The sequence below is a fragment of the Oncorhynchus masou genome, chromosome 3 (genome assembly GCF_036934945.1).
Source record: "Oncorhynchus masou masou isolate Uvic2021 chromosome 3, UVic_Omas_1.1, whole genome shotgun sequence".
NCBI lineage: Eukaryota > Metazoa > Chordata > Actinopteri > Salmoniformes > Salmonidae > Oncorhynchus > Oncorhynchus masou.
The window spans coordinates 41153256-41178922 of NC_088214.1; the positions used below are offsets into that span (position 1 = coordinate 41153256).

Consider the following 25667-nt stretch of genomic DNA (forward strand, 5'->3'; position numbering starts at 1 on the left):
TTTCCTCCAGCATCTTCACAAGGTCCTTTGCTGTTGTTCTGGGAATGATTTGCACTTTTCGAACAAAGCACTTTCATCTCTAGGAGACAGAATACGTCTCCTTCATGAGCGGTATGATGGCTGCGTGGTCCCATGGTGCTTATACTTGTGTACTGTTGTTTGTACAGATGAACGTGGTACCTTCAGGCATTTGGAAATTGCTCCCAAGGATGAACCAGACTTGTGGAGGTCTACATTTTTTTTCTGAGGTCTTGACTGATTTCTTTTGATTTCCCTATGATGTCAAGCAAAGAGGCACTGCGTTTGAAGGTAGGCCTTAAAATACATCCACAGGTTCACCTCCAATTGACTGAAATTATGTCAATTAGCCTATCAGTAGCTTCTGAAGCCATGACATTATTTTCTAGAATTTTCCAAGCTGTTTAAAGGCACAGTCAACTTAGTTTATGTAAACTTCTGACCAACTGGAATTGTGATACAGTGAATTATAAGTGAAATAATCTGTCTGTAAACAATTGTTGTAAAAAATTACTTGTGTCATATACAAAGTAGATGTCCTAAACGACTTGCCAAAACTATAGTTTGTTAACAAGAATTTTGTGGAGTGGTTGAAAAATTATTTTTAATGACGCCAACCTAAGTGTATGTAAACTTCTGACTTCAACTGTAGATACTACTCCTGTTTGCTTTATACCACCATGAAATAAATAATTTTATTTGATCAAATGAAAATACATTATGTATAGTACATGTATACCATCATACTGTTAATCATTTTCGTTAATCGTTAAATATCTCCAATGCCTTTTTTGCCTTTTTTGCGCATTACGTGAAAATCCGAGACCCTGCTAAACCAGCCCTCAGCTCGACTATGACAAGCTAATAAAAGGTTATGACACTATTAACATCTAACACACTCGAAAACAAGACCAAATCAAATTACCACCAGATTTTTTTTCTTTGTTGATTCGATTCGGGGGCGACTGTGAAAAACGGCTTAAATCCAGCCGGCTGTATGTACTGTAAGCAGAGATGTATAATTAACGACAGCAGGGCTTGATACTAAACGCTGCGTAATCTGGATCAAACGGCGCCCGTGCCAAATACACCAACCAACAGATTGGGCTGGAAAGAGGGGGAGATGGAGGAGACTGTGAGCTGGGGGGACCTTTTGCTGTATTAAATGTTCTTGTCATGTCTCTAGGGTTGAGGCGAGAAAACAAAATATGTTGGCTGAGTGGTTGTGCTTCTGGATGTGTGTCAGTGACATGGGGATGTTGTTTTGTTTATAGACAGTAGGTCCATGAAGATACTAGGGCTGAATTCTATCTAGACCCCTCGCCCCTTACATACACCATAGACATTCCTGTAGTTATGAGTGGATTGGATAGAATTCCATATCGACACCTAGCCTCTACAACCTAGATCTAGGATTTGATAGATATAAGCATCATGTTGATAGCTTCACCATTGCGTTTTATAGGCCCAAGGGGATACAAGGGCTCGCTCGCTCTCCTGATACACAAATCTGGTATTATGGTGATGAGCAATGTAGCAGTAACTCGGTGGCCAAATTACTTACACCTACTCAGTCGCCTCAGGTCTGCAAAGTGGAGTGAGTGAGGGCAGCAGGGGGAGGGTGTTGGAATGGAACGCAGCCTAACAAGTCATCTCTGCCTTCCCTCCCTCCCCTCCAGGAAAACAGACGTGCCCTCCGGAGAAGTTTGACTGTGGCGGCTCTACCAACAAGTGTGTCTCAGTGTCGTGGCGATGCGACGGCGAGCGGGACTGTGAGAATGGGTCAGACGAGGAGGACTGTGCCGCCGGTGAGTGTAACGGACAGCTGTCAATCGAAGGCCATAGAAGCGACTTATTGGCAGAGACAGGTGTCCTCACGCTAAGGACGGGCAGCAGTCTGGCCCACTGCCAAAGTGCCTGACTGATTTTTGTATGGAAAACTATGTTGAAAATAGAAGGGGGGAAAAAGCTTTTATAAGGTGTTCTGCTCAGTTGTCTTTTGAGACATAAAATGAATCAATAGGATGCATTACCTGTCAAACCACGCCCCAGCCAAACCCGGGCAACACTGAGCCAATTGTGCACCACCCTTACGGAACTTCCAATCACTGCCGGATGTGATACAGCCTGGATTCGACCCAGGGACTGTAGTCATGCCTTTTGCACTGAGATGCAGTGCCTCAGACCACTGCGCCACCCGGGAGTGTTTCCATGACATAGACTAACCAGGTCGTAGATGCCAGGCGCACCAGCTTGAATGTGTCAAGACCTGCAACGCTGCTGGGTCTTTCATGCTCAATTGTTTCCTGTGTGTATCATGAATGGTCCACCACCCAAAAGACATTCAGCCAACTTGACACAACTGTGGGAAGCATTGGAGTCAACTTTAGCCAGCATCCCTGTGGAAGGCTTTCGACACCATGTGGAGTCCATGCCCTTGCAAATTGAGGCTGTTCTGAGGGCAAAGGGAGCAGGGTTAAACTCAATGTTAGGAAGGTTTTCTTAATGTTTTGTACACGGTGTATATCTGGCGCTAATAGTGGAATGATAGTGTTTCACAGTATTACTTACCCACCAGTGTTGTGATTGACTGTGACATTCACCTATTGACTTCTCTGTTGGCTGTTCTGACTTTGTGGAAATCACAAATTTCCTGGTTTCTAAAATTCTAAACTTTTTGCTCCATTTCAGTTCATGTGAGAAAACAAGCACTAAATCGCCAGCATTAAACAGCTGTAAAAATGACATTTTTTGGTTATTGAAAAGATACAGTGCCTTCAGAATGTATTCACACTCTTTGACATTTTCCACATTTCGTTGTGTTACAAGGTGGGATTTAAATGAATTTAATTGTCATTTATTTGACAACGATCTACACAAGATATTCTGTATTGTCAAAGTGTATGGTAAAATACAACCATTTTCAGGTCTTGCCATAGATTTTCATGCATATTTAAGTCAAAACTGTAACTCGGCCACTCAGGAACATTCACAGTTTTCTTGGTAAGCAACTCCAGTGTATATTTGGCCTTAAGCTTTAGGTTATTGTCCGGCTGGAAGGTAAATTAATCTCCCAGTGTCTGGTGGAAATCAGACTGAACCAGGTTTTCATCTAGGATTTGGCCTGTGCTTAGCTCCATTCTGTTTATTTTTTTATCCTGGAAAACTCGCCAGTCCTTAACGATTACAAGCATATCCATAACATGATGCAGCCACCCACTATGCTGTGGGACTCAGTAATGTGTTGTATTGGATTTTCCCCAAACATAACACTTTGTATTCAGGACAAAAAGTGAATTGCTTTGCCACATGTTTTACAGTATTACTTTAGTGCCTTGTTATAAACAGGATGCATGTTTTGGAATATTTGTGTTCTTTACAGGCTTCCTTCATTTCACTCTGTCAATCAGGTCAGAATTGTTCATAATGATAGCCAAAATATGGTCCCTACAACACCTGCTGTAAGAATAATCAGTCAAGTGTCTTCCAATCCTAACAAAACTAAGTCCTAAGCTTCTCAAACTTTTGCTCTAGTGTTCAAAATGCCACTACTTATTATTTTTTACCATAATCTAGGTGTGTGTAATGTTCTATTTACTTTTAGAATTGTCCCTATATTTTAATTGTCCCTACAAGACCAACTGTCCTTCCTTATCTGTTAATTATCCCATAGGTCACATCCTATCCTAGAACACCATTTACCCATCCCCCCTTTGTTACCTGGCTCTGCCCAGGCAACAACCTTGCCTACTCTTAAACAATGACTTAGGTAAGATTAGTAAAGTATACTACTTTTGGGTACCTTGTTAACATGTCATCAACCTGAAATCCATGTCTTAAGACCATGGTGCTTGCCTACGGAGCTGTGAGGGGAACGGCAACGCAGTACCTCCAGGCTCTGATCAGGCCCTACACCCAAACAAGGGCACTGCGTTCATCCACCTCTGGCCTGCTCGCCTCCCTACCACTGAGGAAGTACAGTTCCCGCTCAGCCCAGTCAAAACTGTTCGCTGCTCTGGCCCCCCAATGGTGGAACAAACTCCCTCACGACGCCAGGACAGCGGAGTCAATCACCACCTTCCGGAGACACCTGAAACCCCACCTCTTCAAGGAATACCTAGGATAGGATAAAGTAATCCTTCTCACCCCCCCTTAAATGATTTAGATGCACTATTGTAAAGTGGCTGTTCTACTGGATGTCAGAAGGTGAATTCACCAATTTGTAAGTCGCTCTGGATAAGAGCGTCTGCTAAATGACTTAAATGTAAATGTAAATGTAAATTGTTGAGTAACTACAATGTTGTTGATCCAACCTCAGTTTTCCCCTATCACAGCCAGAGTTGAATACTCTGTAACTGTTTTAAAGTCACCATTGGCCTCACGCTGGAATCCCTGAGCGGTTTCCTTCTTCTCCGGCAACTGAGTTGGGAAGGACCCCTGTATCTTTGTGGCGACTGGATTTATTGATCTAAAGTGTAATTAATGACTTCACCGTGCTCAAAAAGGGATATTCAATGTCTGCTTGTTGTACAGCTAGCAAAAAGTGCCCTTCTTCGAGAGGCATTGGAAAACTCCCTGGTCTTTGTGGTTGAATCTGTGTTTGAAATCCACTACTCGACTGAAGTACCTTACAGATAGTTGTATGTGTGGGGTACAGACATGGGGTAGTCATTCAAAAATCACGTTAAACACTATTATTACACACAGAGTGAGTCCATGCAACTTATTATGTGACTATTTTAGGCTTGCCAAAACAAAGGTGATGAGTACTTCTTAACTCTAGACATAACAGCTTTTCATTTTGAATTAATTTGTACAAATAACTCCACTTTGACATTATTGGGTAATGTGTGTAGTAGGCCAGTGACCCAAAAAAATATTAATTTCAGCCATTTTAAATTCAGTACTGACTGAACATGTATGCCATTCTGCGGCAGTACCCTTGTCTTAGAATTGGGTTTAAACAATTGTCGCCATGTTACAATTCTATGTATTTTAAATAGGCCACTACTGTGTGACATTAAAGTGTTTTCTTCTTAGAGATCCCTATCTTCTCCATATCTGGCTTTTTGGTGTTTCTTTTCTCCGTATGCTTATCTTCTGACGATGGAGGACACGACAGCTCGGTGTGCAGCACTTGAGATTTCTCGGGCATCGCAAATGGCACCGTATTCCCTACATAGTGCACTACCTTTTGTCAGGGCCTGTCAAAAGTAGTGCTCAGTGTTGGGAATAGAGTCCCATTTGGGACGCATCCCCTATCGATGGAAACGGGGGCTAATGAATAAATCAGCTCTGCTGAGAAAATAAATAGACTTTGATGCACAAATCAAAGGTTGCAATTCAATATCAAGTATGAGAATCAGTGTGTATAGAATTTGCCCTTGGCGGCCGGCGAGAGCTTTGGTATCTTCCATGACTTATCGCAATCATAGCGGTAGGAAGAGCCACCCATTAAACTTGACCCAGCTTTGCATGGTGCAAGCGCCAATCCATCAACAATGGATGATGACATCGCCCTCCTCTTTACCTAATCACGTGCCACCCTGGTGCGTCTCCACACACTCATACACACACCCCGCCGTGACTACACTCCTGCCCTACTTTACACAGCAGCGTGAAGAATTGACTTCTCCTTTTCTCTCGTGCCCTCTTCTCTCCCGCATGTCGGGAAAAATTGATTGAAGCGAAAGCACCACGGGAGGCTGAATGTTTGGACTTTGAAGATTGTGTGCCGCCGTGGCATGCGCGCAGAAAGCTACACTTGGAGAAACCCTGTCTTATTTTCCCCAGATGAGGGAAAGAGCAGAGAGAAGGAGAATATAATGCTGTATGTTTCCCTGGTATCATTTGAGTCCCCAAGGTTCTTGTGTATATGTGTGTTCTTATTTTTAACTAGGAAAGTCAGTTAGGAACAAATTCTTATTTTCAACGATGGCCTTGTTCAGGGGCAGAATGAGAGATTTTTTTCTTTGTCAGCTCGGCGATTTGATCTTCCAACCTTTTGGTTACTAGTTCTACACTCTAACCACGAGGCTACCTGTCGCCCCAGGCTACCTGCTGCGCGACTTCACAGTGTTCGCTCAATTTATATTTCATCAAATTGTAAATCAAAACAACTATTTACTCCTCTCAGATATGGTCTGTGAGCATGCATTTACTACAGTACATCATAGAACATTCAAAAATAGACCTGGTTTCAAATACTATTTGAAATCTTTGTTTTTTTTATTTAGCTAGATGGGCATGGTTTGTGTTTTTGCTTTTATTCTACTGGTCCCATTACACCACGCAAGTACAATCACGCCACATTCAACCGTATTTGATCCAAGGTCTGTGTAAAATACATCTATGCCACTTTGCCCATAACACTCCTTTGGCTAAAAGAGCTAATGGTTGACTGAAAATGGCACACCCACTAGCATTACGAGATCCCACTGACTTTCGCTGAAATACCTTCTTAAGTTTTTAGCTGTAGTCAGCCCGGCTCCATTGAGAGCCCTTCGAGCCTGCTCTAATCTCTTTCTCATTCTAATTTCTCCATTGACCCCTCCAGACTAAGCCTCTCAGTGATGACTTCAGGCCAGTGGCCACTGCCTCCCCTAGAGCTCAAACACTGCTGGGCTTGTCGAGTATGAGGTATGGCATCCATATTAGGATTTCCCTCAGTTGTCAGACGGATCTCACGTTATTGTCAAAACTCCGTCAGTTGTCAGTTTTCAGACAAAAGTCCCCCTCGGTCTTGGCAGTCAAGTTTAGTCTGAGGACTGAGTACGGAAGGACTTCAGAATACGGATGCTGTAATATTAGGATTGGGAGTTATACTGGTCGGGTAATCTGATGCTACAGTAGATCTTCGATTTAATAATAGGTATCATTTCTACCGTTTCTACATTGCTATAATACTGTAGGGGCCTGAGTTTTTCTGACCAGGTTCTTCCAATGATGACCTGGCCACATGGTCAGGGAAATCAGTGATTGTAAATAGCCTACAACAGTAGTGTAGCCTGTAAACCCTGAGGGAATCCCGAGGACATGGAGAGTATGATACCACACCACCACAGTGATAACGCACCTGGTCTGTCGTAGATGATAATTGATTGCCTGCCGGCATCGGTCGGAGATCGAATTAAATACGTCCGAGGGCCTCAGATCTTTAATAGTGTGTATGTGTTTTTGGTTTTGCTATCGTTGTGGGGACCAGAACCCCTCACAAGGATAGTAAAAGTTTAGGGGTAAGGGTTTGGGGTTAAGGTAAGGGTTATGGAAAATATGATTTAGAATTTTATCAAATGTTTCGTCCCCACAAGGATAAGCGTGTGTGTGTGTGTGCCTGGAGATATGCTAAATAGATGGAATTACCACCGGCAGCTCTGATAATGCAACTCTGTCTGACTGACAATAAAGTTTTAACTTCTTGAAACTCCCCATCCCGGATCCGGGATCGTGACTAAAGCCTCAGGCTCATTAGCATAACGCAATGTTAACGATTTCTGAAAATCGCAAATAAAATTAAAATAATGCGTTTGCTCTCAAGCTTAGCATTTTCTTAACAACACTGTCATCTCAGATTTTAAAAATATGCTTTTGAACCATAGAAATTGACTAATTTGTGTAAGAGTATGCAAAGCTAGCATAGCATTTTGTGTAGCATGTAGCACGCAACATTTTCACAAAAGCCAGATAACCAAATAAATAAAATCATTAACTTTGAAGAGCTTCGGATGTTTTCAATGAGGAGACTCTCAGTTACATAGCAAATGTGCAGTTTTTCAAAAAAAATATTATTTGTGTAGGACAAATCGCTCCGTTTTGTTCACGTTTGGCTATGAAAAAACCCTGTATACAGTTATAGCCTGAAGCTCATTAGCATAATGTAACGTTAACGATTTCTGAAAATCGCAAATAAAATGAAAATAATGCATCTGCTCTCAAGCTTAGCCTTTTCTTAACAACACTGTCATCTCAGATTTTCAAAATATGCTTTTGAACCATAGAAATGGACTAATTTGTGTAAGAGTATGCAAAGCTAGCAATGCATTTTGAATAACATGTAGCACGCAACATTTTCACAAAAACCAGATAACCAAATAAATAAAATCATTTACCTTTGAAGAGCTTCTGATGTTTTCAATGAGGAGACTCTCAGTTACACACCAAATGCGCAGTGTTTCCTGAAAGCGTCTGTGTGTAGGAGAAATCGTTCCGTTTTCTACATTGCGCCTGGCTACTGAAACGAACCGAAAATGCAGTCACCTACAACGTAAAACTTTTTCCGGATTAACTACATAATATCGACCGAAACATGGCAAACGTTGTTTGGAATCAGTCCTCAAGGTGTTTTTTCACATATCTCTTCATTGACATGCAGTTCGTGGAAGCTTGCTTTACTCTCTGTATTGTTTGGAAAAATACTGGCAGGTGACTTTTGCGCACCAATTTCGGCGCAGGACACCGGGCGGACACGTGGTAAATGTGGTCTCTTATGGTCAATCTTCCAATGATCTGCCTACAAATACGTCACAATGCTGCAGACACCTTGGGGAAACGACAGAAAGGGCAGACTCATTCCTCTTGCGTTCACAGCCATATAAGGAGATCATGACAAACAGAGCCTCAAAAATCCTTGTCATTTCCTGGATGCCATCTCATCTTGGTTTTGCCTGAAGCTCACGTTAAAGGGCACGCACAGAGAAGATCTTTGTATTTCTGGACACGTCAGAGTGTTTTCTTTCGAACAGTAGCAATTATATGCATAGTCGAGCATCTTTTTGTGACAAAATATCTTGTTTAAAACGGGAACGTTTTTCATCCAAAAATGAAATTGCGCCCCTAGAGTTCCAACAGGTTAATTGAATTGAATTAAAGATCTTATGATTAACAAGACGTGGTGTGATCATAACAACATACAGGAACTCAAGTCCTTCTGTTACCTGACTTAGAATTCCTCACAATCAAATGTCGACCGCATTATCTACCAAGGGAATTCTCTTCGATTATAATCACAGCAGTATATATTACCCCCCCCCCAAGCAGACACATCGATGGCCCTGAACAAACTTTATTTGACTCTATGTAAACTGGAAACCACATATCCTGAGGCTGCATTCATTGTAACAAGGCTAATCTGAAAACAAGACTCCCTAAATTCTATCAGCATATCGATTGCGCAACCAGGGCTGGTAAAACCCTGGATCATTGTTACTCTAACTTCCGCGACGCATATAAGGCCCTCACCCGCCCTCCTTTCGGAAAAGCTGACCACGGCTCCATTTTGTTGCTTCCATCCTACAGACAGAGACTAAAACAAGAATCTCCCATGCTCAGGTCTGTTCAACGCTGGTCCGACCAATCCGATTCCACGCTTCAAGACTGCTTCGATCACGTGGATTGGGATATGTTCCTCATTGCGTCCAACAACAACATTGACGAATACGCTGATTCGGTGAGTTAGTTCATTAGAAAGTGCATTGACAATGTTATACCCACAGCAACGATTAAAACATTGCCAAACCAGAAACCGTGGATTGATGGCAGCATTCGCGCAAAACTGAAAGCGCGAACCACTGCTTTTAACCAGGGCAAGGTGACCGGAAACATGACTGAATACAAACAGTGTAGCTATTCCCTCCGCAAGGCAATCAAACAAGCTAAGTGTCAGTATAGAGACAAAGTAGAGTCGCAATTCAACGGCTCAGACACGAGGTATGTGGCAGGGTCTACAGTCAATCACGGATTACAAAAAGACAACCAGCCCCGTCGCGGACCAGGATGTCTTGCTCCCAGACAGACTAAATAACGTTTTTGCTCACTTTGAGGACAATACAGTGCCACTGACACGGCCCGCTACCAAATCCTGCTGACTCTCCTTCACTGCAGCCGACGTGAGGAAAACATTTAAACGTGTCAACCCTCGCAAGGCTGCAGGCTCAGACAGCATCCCCAGCCGGGTCCTCAGAGCATGCGCAGACCAGCTGGCTGGTGTGTTTACGGACATATTCCATCAATCGTTATCCCAGTCAGCTGTTCCAACATGCTTCAAGAGGGCCACCATTGTTCCTGTTCCCAAGAAAGCTAAGGTAACTGAGCTAAATGACTACCGCCCCGTAGCACTCACTTCCATCATCATGAAGTGCTTTGAGAGAATAGTCAAGGACCATATCACCTCCACCCTACCTGACACCCTAGACCCACTCCAATTTGCTTACCGCCCCAATAGGTCCACAGACGACGCAATCGCAACCACACTGCACACTGCCCTAACCCATCTGGACAAGAGGAATACCTATGTGAGAATGCTGTCCATCGACTACAGCTCAGCATTTAACACCATAGTACCCTCCAAACTCGTCATCAAGCTCGAGACCCTGGGTCTCGACCCCGCCCTGTGCAACTGGGTACTGGACTTCCTGACGGGCCGCCCCCAGGTGGTGAGGGTAGGTAACAACATCTCCACCCCGCTGATCCTCGACACTGGGGCCCCACAAGGGTGCGTTCTGAGCCCACTCCTGTACTCCCTGTTCACCCATGACTGTGTGGCCATGCATGCCTCCAACTCAATCATCAAGTTTGTGGACGCACCACAGTGGTAGGCTTGATTACCAACAACGACGAGGCGGCCTACAGGGAGGAGGTGCGAGCCATCGGAGTGTGGTGTCAACAAAACAAAGGAGATGATTGTGGACTTCAGGAAACAGCAGAGGGAACACCCCCCTATCCACATCGATGGAACAGTAGTGGAGAGGGTAGTAAGTTTTATGTTCCTCTGCATACACATCACAGACAAACTGAATTGGTCCACCCACACAGACAGCGTTGTGAAGAAGGCGCAGCAGCGCCTCTTCAACCTCAGGAGGCTGAAGAAATTCGGCTTGTCACCAAAAGCACTCACAAACTTCTACAGATCCACAATCGAGAGCATCCTGTCGGGCTGTATCACCCCCTGGTACGGCAACTGCTCCGCCCACAACCGTAAGGCTCTGTAGAGGGTAGTGAGGTCTGCACAACGCATCACTGGGGGGGGGGGCAAACTACCTGCCCTCCAGGACACCTACACCACCCGGTGTCACAGGAAGGCCATAAAGATCATCAAGGACGACAACCACCCGAGCCACTGCCTGTTCACCCCACTATCATCCAGAAGGCGAGGTCAGTACAGGTGCATCAAAGCAGGGAGAGAGAGACTGAAAAACAGCTTCTATATCAAGGCCATCAGACTTTTAAACAGCCACCACTAACACTGAGTGGCTGCTGCCAACATACTGACTCAACTCCATCCACTTTAATAATGGAAATTGATGTAAAAAAATGTATCACTAGCCTCTTTAAACAATGCTTAATATAATGTTTACATACCCTACATTACCAATCTTGTATGTTTATGTATATACTTTACTCTATATCATCTACTGCATCTTTATGTAATACATGTATCACTAGCCACTTTAAACTATGCCACTTTGTTTACATACCCTACATTACTCATCTCATGTATATACTGTACTCGATACCATCTATTACATCTTGCCTATGCCGTTCTGTACCATCACTCATTCATATCTTTATGTACATATTCTTTATCCCTTTACACTTGTGTGTATAAGGTAGTAGTTGTGGAATTGCTAGGTTAGATTACTCGTTGGTTTTTACTGCATTGTCGGAACTAGAAGCACAAGCATTTCGACACACTCGCATTAACATCTGCTAACCATGTGTATGTGACAAATAAGATTTGATTTGATTGACTCGCCATTCAGAGAGGCGGCAATGTCTCTGTGTTGGTATTCACCAGGAGAAGTGAAATTGGACAATGACTGGCACATAATAATACATGCCATTCCTCGCAGCCAGCCAGTTAACATCTAGATACATTTTACATTACATTTAAGTGATATAGCAGACGCTTTTATCCAAAGCGTGCATTCATCTTAAGACAGCTAGGTGAGATAACCACGTTGTAGTAAATTCTTTTTTTTTTTTTATGGGGTTTGGGAATAAGATTTCGATGTTTTATTTAAGATACTCTTTGAAGATGCAGGTTTTCAGTTGTTTTTGGAAGATGGGCAGGGACTCTGCTTTCCTACCATCAGAGGGAAGCTTGCTCCATCATTGGGGTGCCAGGACAGGGAAGAGCTTTGACTGGGCTGAGTGGGCCTGCACAGAGCCCTGACCTCAACCTCATCAAACACCTTTGGGATGAATTGGAAGGCCAACTGCGAACCAGGCCTAATCACCCAACATCAGTGCCCGACCTCACTAATCCTCTTGTGACTAAATGGAAGCAAGTCCCTACAGCAATGTTCCAACTTCTAGTGGAAAGCCTTTCCAGAAGAGTGGAAGCTGTTAGAGCTGCAAAGGAGGGACCACTCCATATTAATGTCCATGATTTTGGAATGAGATGTTCGACGAGCACTTGTCCACATACTTTTGGTTGTGTCTGTTCCCAGATTTCTTTGTGCTAAGGTCATTGTAACTTGACAGCACAAATAGATCTGGGATCAGTCCAATACTCTTTGAAGATGTTGGTTTTCAGTTGTTTTTGGAAGATGGGCAGGGACTCTGTTTTCCTACCATCAGAGGGAAGCTTGTTCCACCAATGGGGTGCCAGGACACGGAAGAGCTTTGACTGGGCTAAGCGAGAGCTTGACCCCCGGTAGGGGTGGGACCAGAGGTGGCAGAACGGAGTGTTCGGATTGGGGTGTAGGGTTTGAGCATAGCCTGAAGGTAGGGAGGGGCAGTTCCCCTTGCTGCTCTGTAGGCAAGCACCACGGTCTTATAGTAGATGCGAGCTTCAACTGGAAGCCAGTGGAGTGTGCGGAGGAGTGTGGTGAAATGGGAGAACACCGGGCGGCTGCAACGTAAATTGCAAGGGTTTGATGGCACAAGCGGAGAACCCAGCCAACAGGGAGTTGCAGTAGGCCAGACAGGAGATTTAAAGTGCCTGGATTAGGACCTGCACCGCTTCCTGTGTGAGGTAGGGTCGTACTCTACGGATGTTGTAGAACGTGAACCTGCAGGAGCGAGTCACTGCTTTGATGTTTGCAGAGAATGACAGTTGTCCATGGTCAAGCCAAGGTTCTTTGCATTCTTGGAGGGAGACATTGTGGAGTTCTCAACTGTGATGGAGAGGTCTTGGAGCGGGCGGGCCTTCTACGGAAGAGCAGCTCTGTCTTGGTTAGCTTGAGGTGGTGGGCCGACATCCAAGCTGTGATGTTGGCCAGGCACGCAGAGTTGCGTGTCACCACCTGGGTGTCAGAAGGGGGGAAGGAGAAAGGTAGTTGAGTGTCATCCGTATATCAATGATAGAAGAGACCATGAGGACATGACGGAGCCGGGGGCCTAGAACCGAGCCCTGGAGAACACCAGTAATGTGAGCATGTGGTGTAGACATAGATCCTTTCCACGTCACCTGGTCAGAGCGGCCTGCCAGGTAGGATGCAATCCAAGAATGTGCAGAGCCTGATACGCCAAGCCCTGAGAGGGTGAAGAGAAGGATCTGATGTTTCAAGTTATCGAAGGCAGCGGATAGATCTAGGAGGACAGAGGAGAGTCAGCTTTGGCCGTGTGGAGATCCTCCGTGGCACAGAGGAGAGCGGTCTCGGTTGAGGGATCCATCTTGAAGCGTGACTGGTTAGGGTCAAGAAGATTGTTCTGTTTCGGAAAGTTACAGGACTAAACTGTGATAGATTCAAAATGCAAGTAATGTCTATCTTATAAGTCTGTCTTTTACATGGACATGTGTAGGTGTTAAACACATAGACACTAGACTCAAGCAGCATACACACAGGGTTAGTAAGTATAGATATTTGTAATTGTATAAAAATAAGCTTGTTTTGTTTTGCTTGAGTTTCACGCTTTACCGACAATGGCCCCAAAATGCATGTCAATAATTGACAAGAGTATGTGGACCGGCTATGGTTTAATCCTGCTTAGAGAGAACTTCAATAGTACGCACACAAACATACACATTCCAACAACCTTGCCCTCCATGCCAGAGTCTGGGGCCTTGAGACCATAGAGACAGTTGTGCTCCCTCTTGGATGCCATCCAAATCCTAGCAAAGCTCTCTGCACTTCATCCAGTCAGCTTAAAAACGTAAATTGCATCAAGGAGTTTCGCTAATTGAGTCATCCACATGTTAAATAATGCATTAAGTCGAATCCTGCCCTCCGTCCGTCTCTTTCTTTCTTTCTCTCTCCCTCACTCTCTCTCTCTCACACATTACATAACATTAAGCAGGCAGCAGTCCCCTAAAGAGAAAGTTGAGCTCCTCTGTCCAGTCAGCTGTAGTAAGGTAAATGTGCTGCCCTGTACTCACACACACAGGCTCTGAGGTCCTCTCACGAGCAAGGAACACGGTTGTCGCATGGGATCTCTGAGTAGTAGAGTAGGGGAGTGTGTATGACATGGTGATGAGCAATTAACCAAAATGTCAGTAATTTATGTGGGTTTAAACTAGTTGACTACATTTTGTTTGTTTTATTCTGTGAGTGTAACGTTCTTCGTCGGGCGAAAGAGAAGAGGACCAAAATGCAGCGTGATGATTATCCATTTACTATCCATTTACTATTTATTATCCATTATCCAATACTTTAACAATGAACAAAAACAATAAACTGACAAAATGAATGAAGACGAAACAGTCCCATAATGTGAACACAAAACCAGGAACACTCACCCACACTCCACAATACAAAACAGGCTACCTAAATATGGTTCCCAATCAGAGACAACGACTAACACCTGCTTCTGAATGAGAACCATATCATGCCAAACACATCGAAACAGACAAACTAGGCATACAACATAGAATGCCCACTCATATCACACCCTGACCAAACAAAACATAGAAACAAACAACGCAAACTACAATATTCTACATAGTTTTGCACATCTTGATATATTATCTTGCACTTCACGAAATATCGCCAATGTCAAATATCATGATTTTAGATTTAATCATACTGTTTATCGTCCCAATCCTAAAGGCGACTGAACAGAAAATCACCTTGTCTTTGAGGGTATAAAAAAATAGTGGATTTGGCTATTTCAGCCACACCTGTTCCTGAAAGGTGTATAAAATCAAGTGCACAGCCATGCAATCTCCATAGACAAACATTGGCAGTAGAATGGCCTTACTAAAGAGCTCAATGACTTTCAGTGTGGCACCATCATAGGATGCCAACTTTCCAACAAGTTGCCTTTGTCAAATTTCTGTCCTGCTAGTGCTGCCCCGGTCAACTGTAAGTGTTGTTATTGTGAAGTGGAAACATCTAGGAGCAACAACGGCTCAGCCACAAGGTGGTAGGCCAAACAATCTCATAGAACGAGACCACCGAGTGCTGATGCGCGTAGTGCATAAAAACCGTCTGTCCTCAGTTGCAACTCCCACTAACGAGTTCCAAACTGTCTCTGGAAGCAACGTCAGCACAAGAACTGTTCTTCGGGAGATTCAGGAAATGGGTTTCCATGGCCGAGGAGCTGCACACAAGCCTAAGATCACCATGCACTATGCCAAGCTTCGGCTGGAGTTGTAAGGACAGATACTAGGAGATGAGAAGCAAGTACAGGGAGTGAATATTTAATGAGTAAACAGACAGGAAACAAAACATGAACAGCGTCTGGACAAGGGACACATAACGACATTAATGCTGATTCGGGAAAGAGTCACCATTAACGTGATGTGATGGAGCATTAACGTAACGTGATGGAGTCCAGGTGAGTCCAATGAAGCGCTGATGTGTAATGATAAGCAGCCTGGCAACCTCAAGAGCCAGAGAGGGGGAGCGGGAGCAGACGTAACAGGAGTGGGGGTGTAAAGCTCGCCACCATTGAACTCTGGAGCAGTGGAAATGCGCTCTGGAGTGATGAATCACGCTTCACCATCTGGCAGTCTAACGGACAAGTCTGGGTTTGACGAAGTAATCTGGGCTACCTGCCCCAATGATTAGTGCCAACTGTAATGTTTGGTGGAGGAGGAATAATGGTCTGGGGCTGTTTTTATGGTTTAGCCTAGGCCCCTTAATTCCAGTGAAGGGAAATCTTAATGCTAAAGCATACAATGACATTCTCAACGATTCTGTGTTTCCAACTTTGTGGCAACAGTTTGAGGAAGGCCCTGTTTCAGTATGACAATGCCCCCGTGCACAAAGCGAGGTCCATACAGACATAGTTTGTCGAGATCTGTGTTGAAGAGCTTGACTGGTCTGCACAGAGCCCTGACCTCAACCCCATCAAACACCTTTGCGATGAATTGGAAGGCCGACGGCGAGCAAGGCCTAATCACCCAACATCAGTGCCCGACCTCACTAATGCTCTTGTGGCTGAATGGACAGCCAACACAGCTTTCGCTGCTATGCAGTGTCTTAGACCGTTGCGCCACTCAGGCGCTGTACAATGTGACTGGTTGGGAGTGGCCTACAGTACTACATAAGTGAGAGCAAAATAATCCTAGCAAAATAAAAGAATAACAATGTTAGTGTAACAACAGTTTTAGTAAGTAATACTGAAGTCATGCACAATTGTCCGTTTCTATATAGGTTTATGTCGCCCATTCATTGTCAGTTTGAGACACAGTAGCGCCTTGGGACCCAAAAGCATAATCAAGGCTCTAACTCCCCCTTGCGCTGGTCTGGAGCAATGAAGCGGTGACGCAGGGTGCCGTACTAAACCACAAATGACTTCTAAGTCCTGTGGCATAAGCTCGCAACTTTTAAAGGAGGAACAATTGTAGTATGCTTTTTTATCTCAACAATCCTGTTTGCGTCTAGCATTGTCCCTGATCATATCTAGGAGTTAGGTTTAGCCAATATATCTGACTTCGTGTTACATAAATTGGAAAATTCTAGTAACTTAATATTCCCTATTAATTCCAATTCCTGCTTATTCCGTCTTGAACCAGGAATTTATCAACCAGGATTTCTGTAAAACCCGGGGATTTATATGTTGCAACCCTACAGTACACAGTCAAATAGTCTCCCAATCCCTGACAACAGCAGTGATTTGGGTCTGGGATAATGACGGACTCTCTTGGTAACTTAAAAAAATGGAAAATCAATTGTTCCAGGGAGGTTTCTCTCCAGAAAATTCTCCCAACAAATCACGAGGCTGAAAAACCCCCTCTCTATCTCTCTCCTCTATCTCTCTCCTCTATCTCTCACTCCATCCATCATACTCCTGGTAGCAAGTTGTACGTGTGGTCATAATAATACTGACATCACTGTGGAAAAAAATCCCTCCACTCTTTCCTCTCTTCCTCTACTGTATTCTATATCCTTTCTCCATCTCTCTCTCTCCCCCACCTATATTATCTGTCTCCCATCTCGTCTATTATCTCTCTTTTTCTCTCTCCCCAATCTCCCCCTTCATTGTCATCCTCCTCTCTCCAGCGTCCACTTCTCCCTCTCCATTATCACACCGTTTTGCTGTGTAAATGTGTCTGTGGCATTAGTCGAAAGGTCAATCTGCTGAGTCGTTCCCCGGTGAAGGGCTGGCCTCTCTAAACCGCCTGAGATGTGGGTTGTGTCCCAAATGGCATCCTATTCCCTATAGAGTGTACTACTTTTGACCAGAGCCCCATGCACTACCAAGAAACTCGGCTGCCATTCAGGATGTAACTTGACCTTCCTGTAGAGTAGAGAAGGCCTATGGAGGACTCGATGGGTAGCACTTTGCTCTATGGTCCTTGGGGAGTTAGTATTTCTATGAGTAATAGTGTGACAATTGTGCTTAGGGTTCTAGTATCTATGAATGCCATCTGTTAGAGTCAAACGTCACTTAACCTCGTGACATGGATTGATGTGAGTAGGGGTAAGGTGGATGGATGGAGGCAGCCGTCTACCCCCCCTTCGCTGCGGCTCCTCGTCCAATCAGAGATAAAGAACCGGGTCACACCACAGCCACGCCCTTCATGTTTGGCTGGCTGGGGATGATGTCACACTCCGATTGGATCATGATCCTTCAAAGTCAAGAACATGTACAGGAATTAAAGTTACTCTGAGCCCATTGGCAAAAGCCAGGGGAAGTCTGTCAGAAGTCTTTAAATGTTTTTACCACAGGCCCCAACTGAAATTATGTCTCTACCGATGTAGCAGGAAATGCTAATGTATTTCACTAATGGGCCTCGCCATGTGTAATATGCATGTTTATTGAGTCTCCTTAATAATTTAACTGCAAATTAGTTGATAAGTGGGGCTAGGTTGCGCATGATGTGTCTGTGTGTACTGATTCAGTGTGTGCGCGCACGCACGTACATGTGTGTATTTGTACTGATAAGAAACGGCAAATTCAAATGGAACGCTGTGGTTTAATATCGATGAAGATTAGATGAAGCCTGCAGCTCAGCCGAATCCCAAAATGTCTGTTTCTATCAGTGGTGCAGCGGGTGTAGTTTAGTGTGTGATAATCCTCATCTATGGCCTTAGCTAAATGAATTCATTAAGCAGTGTTTGTGTGTGTGTGTGTGCGCGGGTGTGTATGTGTGTGTGTAATGGAACACACATGGTGATTTGCACATATGGGTATAATAAACAGGATGATCATGGTGTTCTGTTCCCACATTCCGCCAGAGGAGGTTAATTTACAGCAGTCAGCTTGAGAATAAGTGGTTATTAGAATGAAAAAATAAGTCTCTCTTTGATTCTCTCTTCTTTAGCTACTGGTATGGTCTGGTAAGCCTACTCTGAAAAAGCAAGTCATGTACTGCAATAAATGCGTGAGAAAATAACAGCACTCGCACATCTGAATTGGCTTGTTGCAGGTGCGTGGGAATAACCCAATGAAATCTTTGAGGAATGAAAAACCTGCACACTGCTCTTGCCAGTATCACTAAGATTGTCATGATAAAGTAGGCCCTTAACCAGACTTAAGTCAATGGGAACAGATGTTATTTCAATGTTCTCTAACACTAGAACCGCTGGGCCTCGAGGGACCACTCTTCAAGCTAACCAGCAGTCATTCTGACTGCAACATTCTAATAGTGTAATTAATACAGTTCATCAAATCAAATCAACGTTTATTTGTCATGTGCGCCGAATACAACCTTACAGTGAAATGCTTACTAACCAGTAGTGCAAAAAAGGTATTAGGGGAACAATAGGTAAGTAAAGAAATAAAAACAACAGTAAAAAAGACCAGTGAAAAATAACAGTAGCGAGACTATATACAGTAGCGAGACTATATACAGTAGCGAGGCTACATACAGACACCGGTTAGTCAGGCTGATTGAGGTAGTATGTACATGTAGATATGGTTAAAGTTACTATGCATATAGGATGAACAGATAGTAGCAGTAATGTAAAAGAGGGGTGTGTGTGGGGGGGGGGGGGCACACAATGCAAATAGTCAGGGTAGTCATTTGGTTACCTGTTCAGGAGTGTTATTGCTTGGGGATAAAAACTGTTGAGAAGCCTTTTTGTCCTAGACTTGGCACTCCAGTACCGCTTGCCATGTGATAGTAGAGAGAACAGTCTATGACTGGGGTGGATGGGGTCTTTTGACTATTTTTAGGGCCTTCCTCTGAAACCGCCTGGTGTAGAGGTCCTGGATGGCAGGAAGCTTGGCCCCAGTGATGTACTGGGCCTTACGCACTATCCTCTGTAGGAGGCCGAGCAGTTGCCATACCAGGTAGTGATGCAACCAGTCAAGATGCTCTCGATGTTGCAGCTGTAGAACCTTTTGAGGATCTCAGGACCCGTGCCAAATCTTTTTAGTCTCCTGAGGGGGAATAGGCTTTGTCGTGCCCTCTTCACGACTGTCTTGGTGTGTTTGGACCATTCTAGTTTGTTGGTGATGTGGACACCAAGGAACTTGAAGCTCTCAACCTGCTCCACTACAGCCCAGTCAGTGAGAATGGGGGGGGTGCTTGGTCCTCCTTTTCCTGTTGTCCACAATCATCTCCTTAGTCTTGGTTACGTTGAGGGATAGGTTGTTATTCTGGCACCACCTGGCCAGGTCTCTGACCTCCTCCCTATAGGCTGTCTCGTCGTTGTCAGTGGTCAGTCTACCACTGCCTACCACTGTTGTGTTGTCTGCAAACCTCATGTATGCTATTGCTAAAATAATCGTTTGGTTGTGTTCATGAAGCTGTTAGGTAATATTAGAATATAATAATTATTTTATTTCAAATAAGAAAATAGCATTTTCATTAGTTTGTTACTGTAGGCTATATGTAAAAACACAACCTAAAAACTGTTCAATACATTATATTAGTGGATTGCCTTTGTTACAACTATGAAACCGAAAGAATATGTGTTGGAACACGTAAACAGCTTGTTTTTTGTAAAACAATTTTTTTGCAAAATACCCCAACCACAAAGACGCATGGTCGGCAAAACGCAAAGTAAAAATATGAAAACATCAGTAGCCTAAACATCACTATAAGTGCCAAGTGTGCTAGATAAATAGTGAAAATCAGCACAATAGCAATAAGGGAATTATAATGAATATACAGTTGAAGTCAGAAGTTTACATACACACCGGTTGGAGCCATTAAAACTCATTTTTCAACCACTCCACAAATTACTTGCTAGCAAACTTTAGTTTTGGCATGTCGGTTAGGACATCTACTTTGTGCATGACACAAGTCATTTTTCCAACAATTGTTTACAGACAGATTATTTCACTTATAATTCACTGTATCACAATTCCAGTGGGTCAGAAGTTTACATACACTAAGTTGACTGTGCCTTTAAATAGCTTGGAAAATTCCAGAAAATTATGTCATGGCTTTAGAAGCTTCTGATAGGCTAATTGACATAATTTCAGTCAATTGGAGATGTACCTGTGGATGTATTTCAAGGCCTACCTTCACACTCAGTGCCTCTTTGCTTGACATCACGGGGAAATCAAAAGAAATCAGCCAAGACCTCAGAAAAAACATTGTAGACCTCCACAAGTCTGGTTCATCCTTGGGAACAATTTCCAAATGCCTGAAGGTACCAAGTTCATCTGTACAAACAATAATACACAAGTATAAACACCATGGGACCACGCAGCCGTCATACCACTCAGGAAGGAGACACGTTTTATCTCCTAGAGATGAACGTGCTTTGGTGCGAAAAGTGCAAATCAATCCTAGAAAAACATCAAAGGACCTTGTGAAGATGTGGAGGAAACAGGTACAAAGTTTCTATATCCACAGTAAAACGAGTCCTAAATCGACATAACCTGAAAGGCCGCTCAGCAAGGAAGAAGCCACTGCTCCAAAACCGCCATAAAAAAGCCATACTACGGTTAGCAACTGCACATTGGGACAAAGATTGTACTTTTTGGAGAAATGTCCTCTGGTCTGATGAAACAAAAATAGAACTGTTTGGCCATAATGACCATTATTATGTTTGGAGGAAAAAGGGGATTGCTTGCAAGCCGAAGAACACCATCCCAACCGTGATGCACGGGGTGGCAGCATCATGTTGTGCGGTTGCTTTGCTACAGGAGGGACTTGTGCACTTCACAAAATAGATGGCATCATGAGGAGGAAAATTATGTGGATATATTGAAGCAACATTTCAAGACGTCAGTACTGGAGAACTTATTTGTATTGCTTTTCATTTTTTTAATGAATTTATCTTATTAACACTTTGTTCTTGCTAGCTATGTGTGTAGGTAGCAATCAAGTAAACACAATGATTTCTCATGTCATTGCTTACATGTATGCATAAATAAGACCTTGTAGATGCCAAGTTTTGGTCATGATTTGGATTCAGTTAAAAAAAAAAATGTTTATGTGTATATATTGACTTTCAATGTATGCAAAAACTGAAACCACATTGAAAGTCAATATATATAAAAAATAAAAATAAAAATACAAAAAAAACTGAAACCATATCATGACCAAGGTCTTATTTATGCATACATGAACATTGAAAGTCAATATATATAAAAAATAAAAATAAAAATACAAAAAAAACTGAAACCATATCATGACCAAGACTTGGCATCTATAAGGTCTTATTTATGCATACATGAACATTGAAAGTCAATATATATAAAACATATTTAAAAAATAAAAAGAGTTCTTAACAGGACGTGTTTTTTTTACCCTTTAAGTTAAAGCTTGGTCGCAAATTGGTCTTACAAATGGACAGTGACCCCAAGCATACTTCCAAAGTTGTGAAAAAATGGCTTAAGGACACCAAAGTCAAGGTATTGGAGTAGCCATCACAAAGCCCTGACCTCAATCCCATAGAAAATTTGTGGGCAGAACTATAAAAGTGTGTGCGAGCAAGGAGGCCTACAAACCTGACTCAGTTACACCAGCTCTGTCAGGAGGAATGGGCCAAAATTCACCCAACTTATTGTGGGAATATTGCGGAAGGCTACCCAAAACATTTGATCCAAGGTAAACAATTTAAAGGAAATGCTACCAATTACTAATTGAGTGTATGTAAACTTCTGACCCACTGGGAACGTGATGAAAGAAATCAAAGCTGAAATAAATCATTCCCTCTACTATTATTCTGACATTTCACATTCTTAAAATAAAGTGCTGACCCTAACTGACCTAAGACAGGGACATTTTACTTGGATTAAATGTCAGGAATGGTGAAAAACTGAGTTTAAATGTATTTGGCTAAGGTGTATGGACACTTCCAACTTCAACTGTAAGTGTCAATATGACAGCAGTCAAAAATAGTCAATTGTTGTCAGCTCGTGCTTACATGGTCTGCGTATTCACGCAATGGCATCAGTGGCATTTCATTTAGCGGTTATCCCTTGCCCTAACAGCTGACAGAAATCTTCGCCACTCTGACTTGCTTGACACACTTCCCACAAACATGTCGCTTGCAGGTTACACAGATGTCTTGGGTTCTGTTCTTTGTGCATCTGGCCACCTGGCACTGTCTCCTCCTTGGGAGCTGTGTGCAATTTAGCTCGCGCAAAGGCTCGCGTGGAATCTTTGCTGCTGCCTTGGCCCTCATATGTCTCTTAAATAGCCCATATGCCAGACTGGGCACGGTGTTCTCGATGCACTGCTTGAACAACATGTGTGCATTGATAGCAGCCAAGTGCACAGCAACGGGAGCGACGGGAGCCTCCTTTCACAGAGTACAGCCGTGCCATCCAAGTAGGCCAGAGTAGACTACTTGGATTGGTGGACTGATATAGGGTACATACCACTTTGAGATTATGAATACCAATGCAATAGAATGGCCCGCCCCGTTCTTCATTCACAATTGGTGATTACATCATTAGGCATCGTTCGCTTCCCCTACTGCTTCCCCTGGAAGAGGAGCAGAGCAGGACCTACTGTCGGTAGGAGGAGCAGAGCAGGTCCTACTGTCGGGAGGAGGAGCAGAGCAGGCCCTACTGTCGGGAGGAAGAGCAGAGCAGGCCCTACTGTCGGGAGGAGGAGCAGAGCAGGCCCTACTGTCGGGAGGAGGAGCAAAGCAGGCCCTACTGTCGGGAGGAGGAGCAGAGCAGGCCCTACTGTCGGGAAGAGGAGCAGAGCAGGCCCTACTGTTGGGAAGAGGAGGAGAGCAGGCCCTACTGTCGGGAGGAGGAGCAGAGCAGGCCCTACTGTCGGGAAGAGGAGCAGAGCAGGCCCTACTGTCGGGAGGAGGAGCAGAGCAGGCCATACTGTCGGTAGGAGGAGCAGAGCAGGCCCTACTGTCGGGAAGAGGAGCAGAGCAGGCCCTACTGTCAGGAGGAGGAGCAGAGCAGACCCTACTGTCGGGAGGAGGAGCAGAGCAGGCCCTACTGTCGGGAAGAGGAGCAGAGCAGGCCCTACTGTCGGGAGGAGGAGCAGAGCAGGCCCAACTGTCGGGAGGAGGAGCAGAACAGGCCCTACTGTCGGGAGGAGGAGCAGAGCAGGCCCTACTGTCGGGAGGAGGCGCAGAGCAGGCCCTACTGTCGGGAGGAGGAGCAGAACAGGCCCTACTGTCGGGAAGAGGAGTGGGCAACATTGGAAAACCATTTAAATAATGACATGCCCTCCTAAAACTGTTTATAACTCCAGTTCTGTTTGTGATATTACTATTCTAACAACGGCATTGTGTTATATAGACTTATTTAGGAAAAGCCAAGGACGGAAGGGGGCATGTCTTTAAAATGGCAGAGTAATAAAATAATTACGTTGATGAGTAGTGAAACTGACTGCTTTTAGCAGTTCTAGTGTTAATGGTTGAGATACAGTTGTGAATGAACATTAATTCGATGTGGGATTAACTCAATGTTGAAGCCATGCCTTTAAATGCTTGGTTAAAGGCAAGATTTAAAAAATGCTCAATGTTATCAATGTTATCGACATTGATACAGTGCATCATTGAAATAATGTGGAAACAACTTTGAGTCAACATATGTACGGATGTACCAGTGGGCGGGCACACGCACCTACACACAAACACACTCACACACTGTTTAAACTCTGCAGGTGGAAATGAGTCACTAAAATCCTAAATTAAATGTCTCCATTTGACGAATGACATTTTATTTGCATGCTGTATTCTTCCCCCCCCCCCCCCCTGTCATTTGTCACACAGAACAGAATGCTTAAGACAGTAGCCCAGAGTCGTGTTCATTAGGGATGAAACGGAAAACAATTACCCAAACCGAAGTGAAACAGGGAGGTATTTTCTGACCTTGTTCAATAAAAAAAGGCTAATTTTCAAATCAAATATTGGGCCCTAAGATGGGCCTAAGATAGCCCAGACCTATATCCCCTATAAGAATAAACCCAGGCCGACAGCAGCAGCAGGGAGAAACTCCCTGTAGCCTATATGAATAACAAAGCTCCGCTCTCAGTAAGTTTTCTGAGATAAAGAAGTGTGTCCCAAGTGACACCCTATTATGTACTGCACTACTTTTGACAACAGCCCCTAGGGCTCTGGTTAAAAGTAGTGCACTACATAGAGAATAGGGTGTCATTTGGGACACATCCAGAGACTGTAGGAGTGATGGTATGTCTGTAATTCTCTGACTCTTGACTGTGAGAGAGCGAGAGAATAGAGAGATAGAGGTCTACCATGGAGCAGAGGTGTGTGCGCTAGGTATTTCTGTCTTGTTGTGTGCCTTATATCACGATCAGCAGTTGATTTTCTCACTCTAGCTGACCTCTCTCTCCCTATCTCCCTCCCCTCTTCTCATCTAGATGCCAAGTCCTGCCCGAAAAGCGAATTCCAGTGCGCCAACCGCAAGTGCCTGGCACCTGTCTACGTGTGCGACGGCGATGACGACTGCGACGACGGCTCTGACGAACTAAAATGCTCCTCCCGCCACTCGCCAACGACTACCTGTGGTCCGCACGAGTTCCGCTGCAACACCTCAGAGTGCGTGCCTGTCATGTGGAGCTGTGACGGCGACCCAGACTGCCCAGACGGCTCTGACGAGTGGCCGGAGCGTTGTGGGAGTGAAGGGTCGCAGTCGCGACGCAGGATGAACTGTACGGTGGAGGAGTTTCGGTGCGCCAACGGGGAGTGTGTGAGGCTGGCGTGGAAATGTGACGGGGATCCGGACTGCAAGGATAAATCAGACGAGGCGGATTGTCGTAAGTCAATGGAAATGTTTTTTTCTTCTCTCTAGATACATATTAAGCCTTATTACACTGCATTATTCTAAGCCTCAGGCTCTCCTAAGCTCCAGCCTCAGACTTATCCCATATTCACGAGAGCATTTCTAAACCATGGGCTAACAGACAAACACAACACGCAACC

At 44.1% G+C, this 25667-nt stretch overlaps 1 protein-coding gene across 1 annotated transcript in view; it reads left to right on the forward strand.

Moving 5' to 3' along the window:
• The window catches only part of LOC135516825 (low-density lipoprotein receptor-related protein 8-like), a 200529-nt gene that overhangs the window by 112000 nt on the left and 62862 nt on the right, over positions 1-25667 (forward strand). The window contains exons 4-6 of the mRNA XM_064940961.1: positions 1698-1819; positions 13112-13120; positions 25114-25501. Of these exons, the coding sequence (XP_064797033.1) occupies positions 1698-1819; positions 13112-13120; positions 25114-25501 (519 nt within the window). The remainder of the gene's footprint in view (positions 1-1697; positions 1820-13111; positions 13121-25113; positions 25502-25667) is intronic.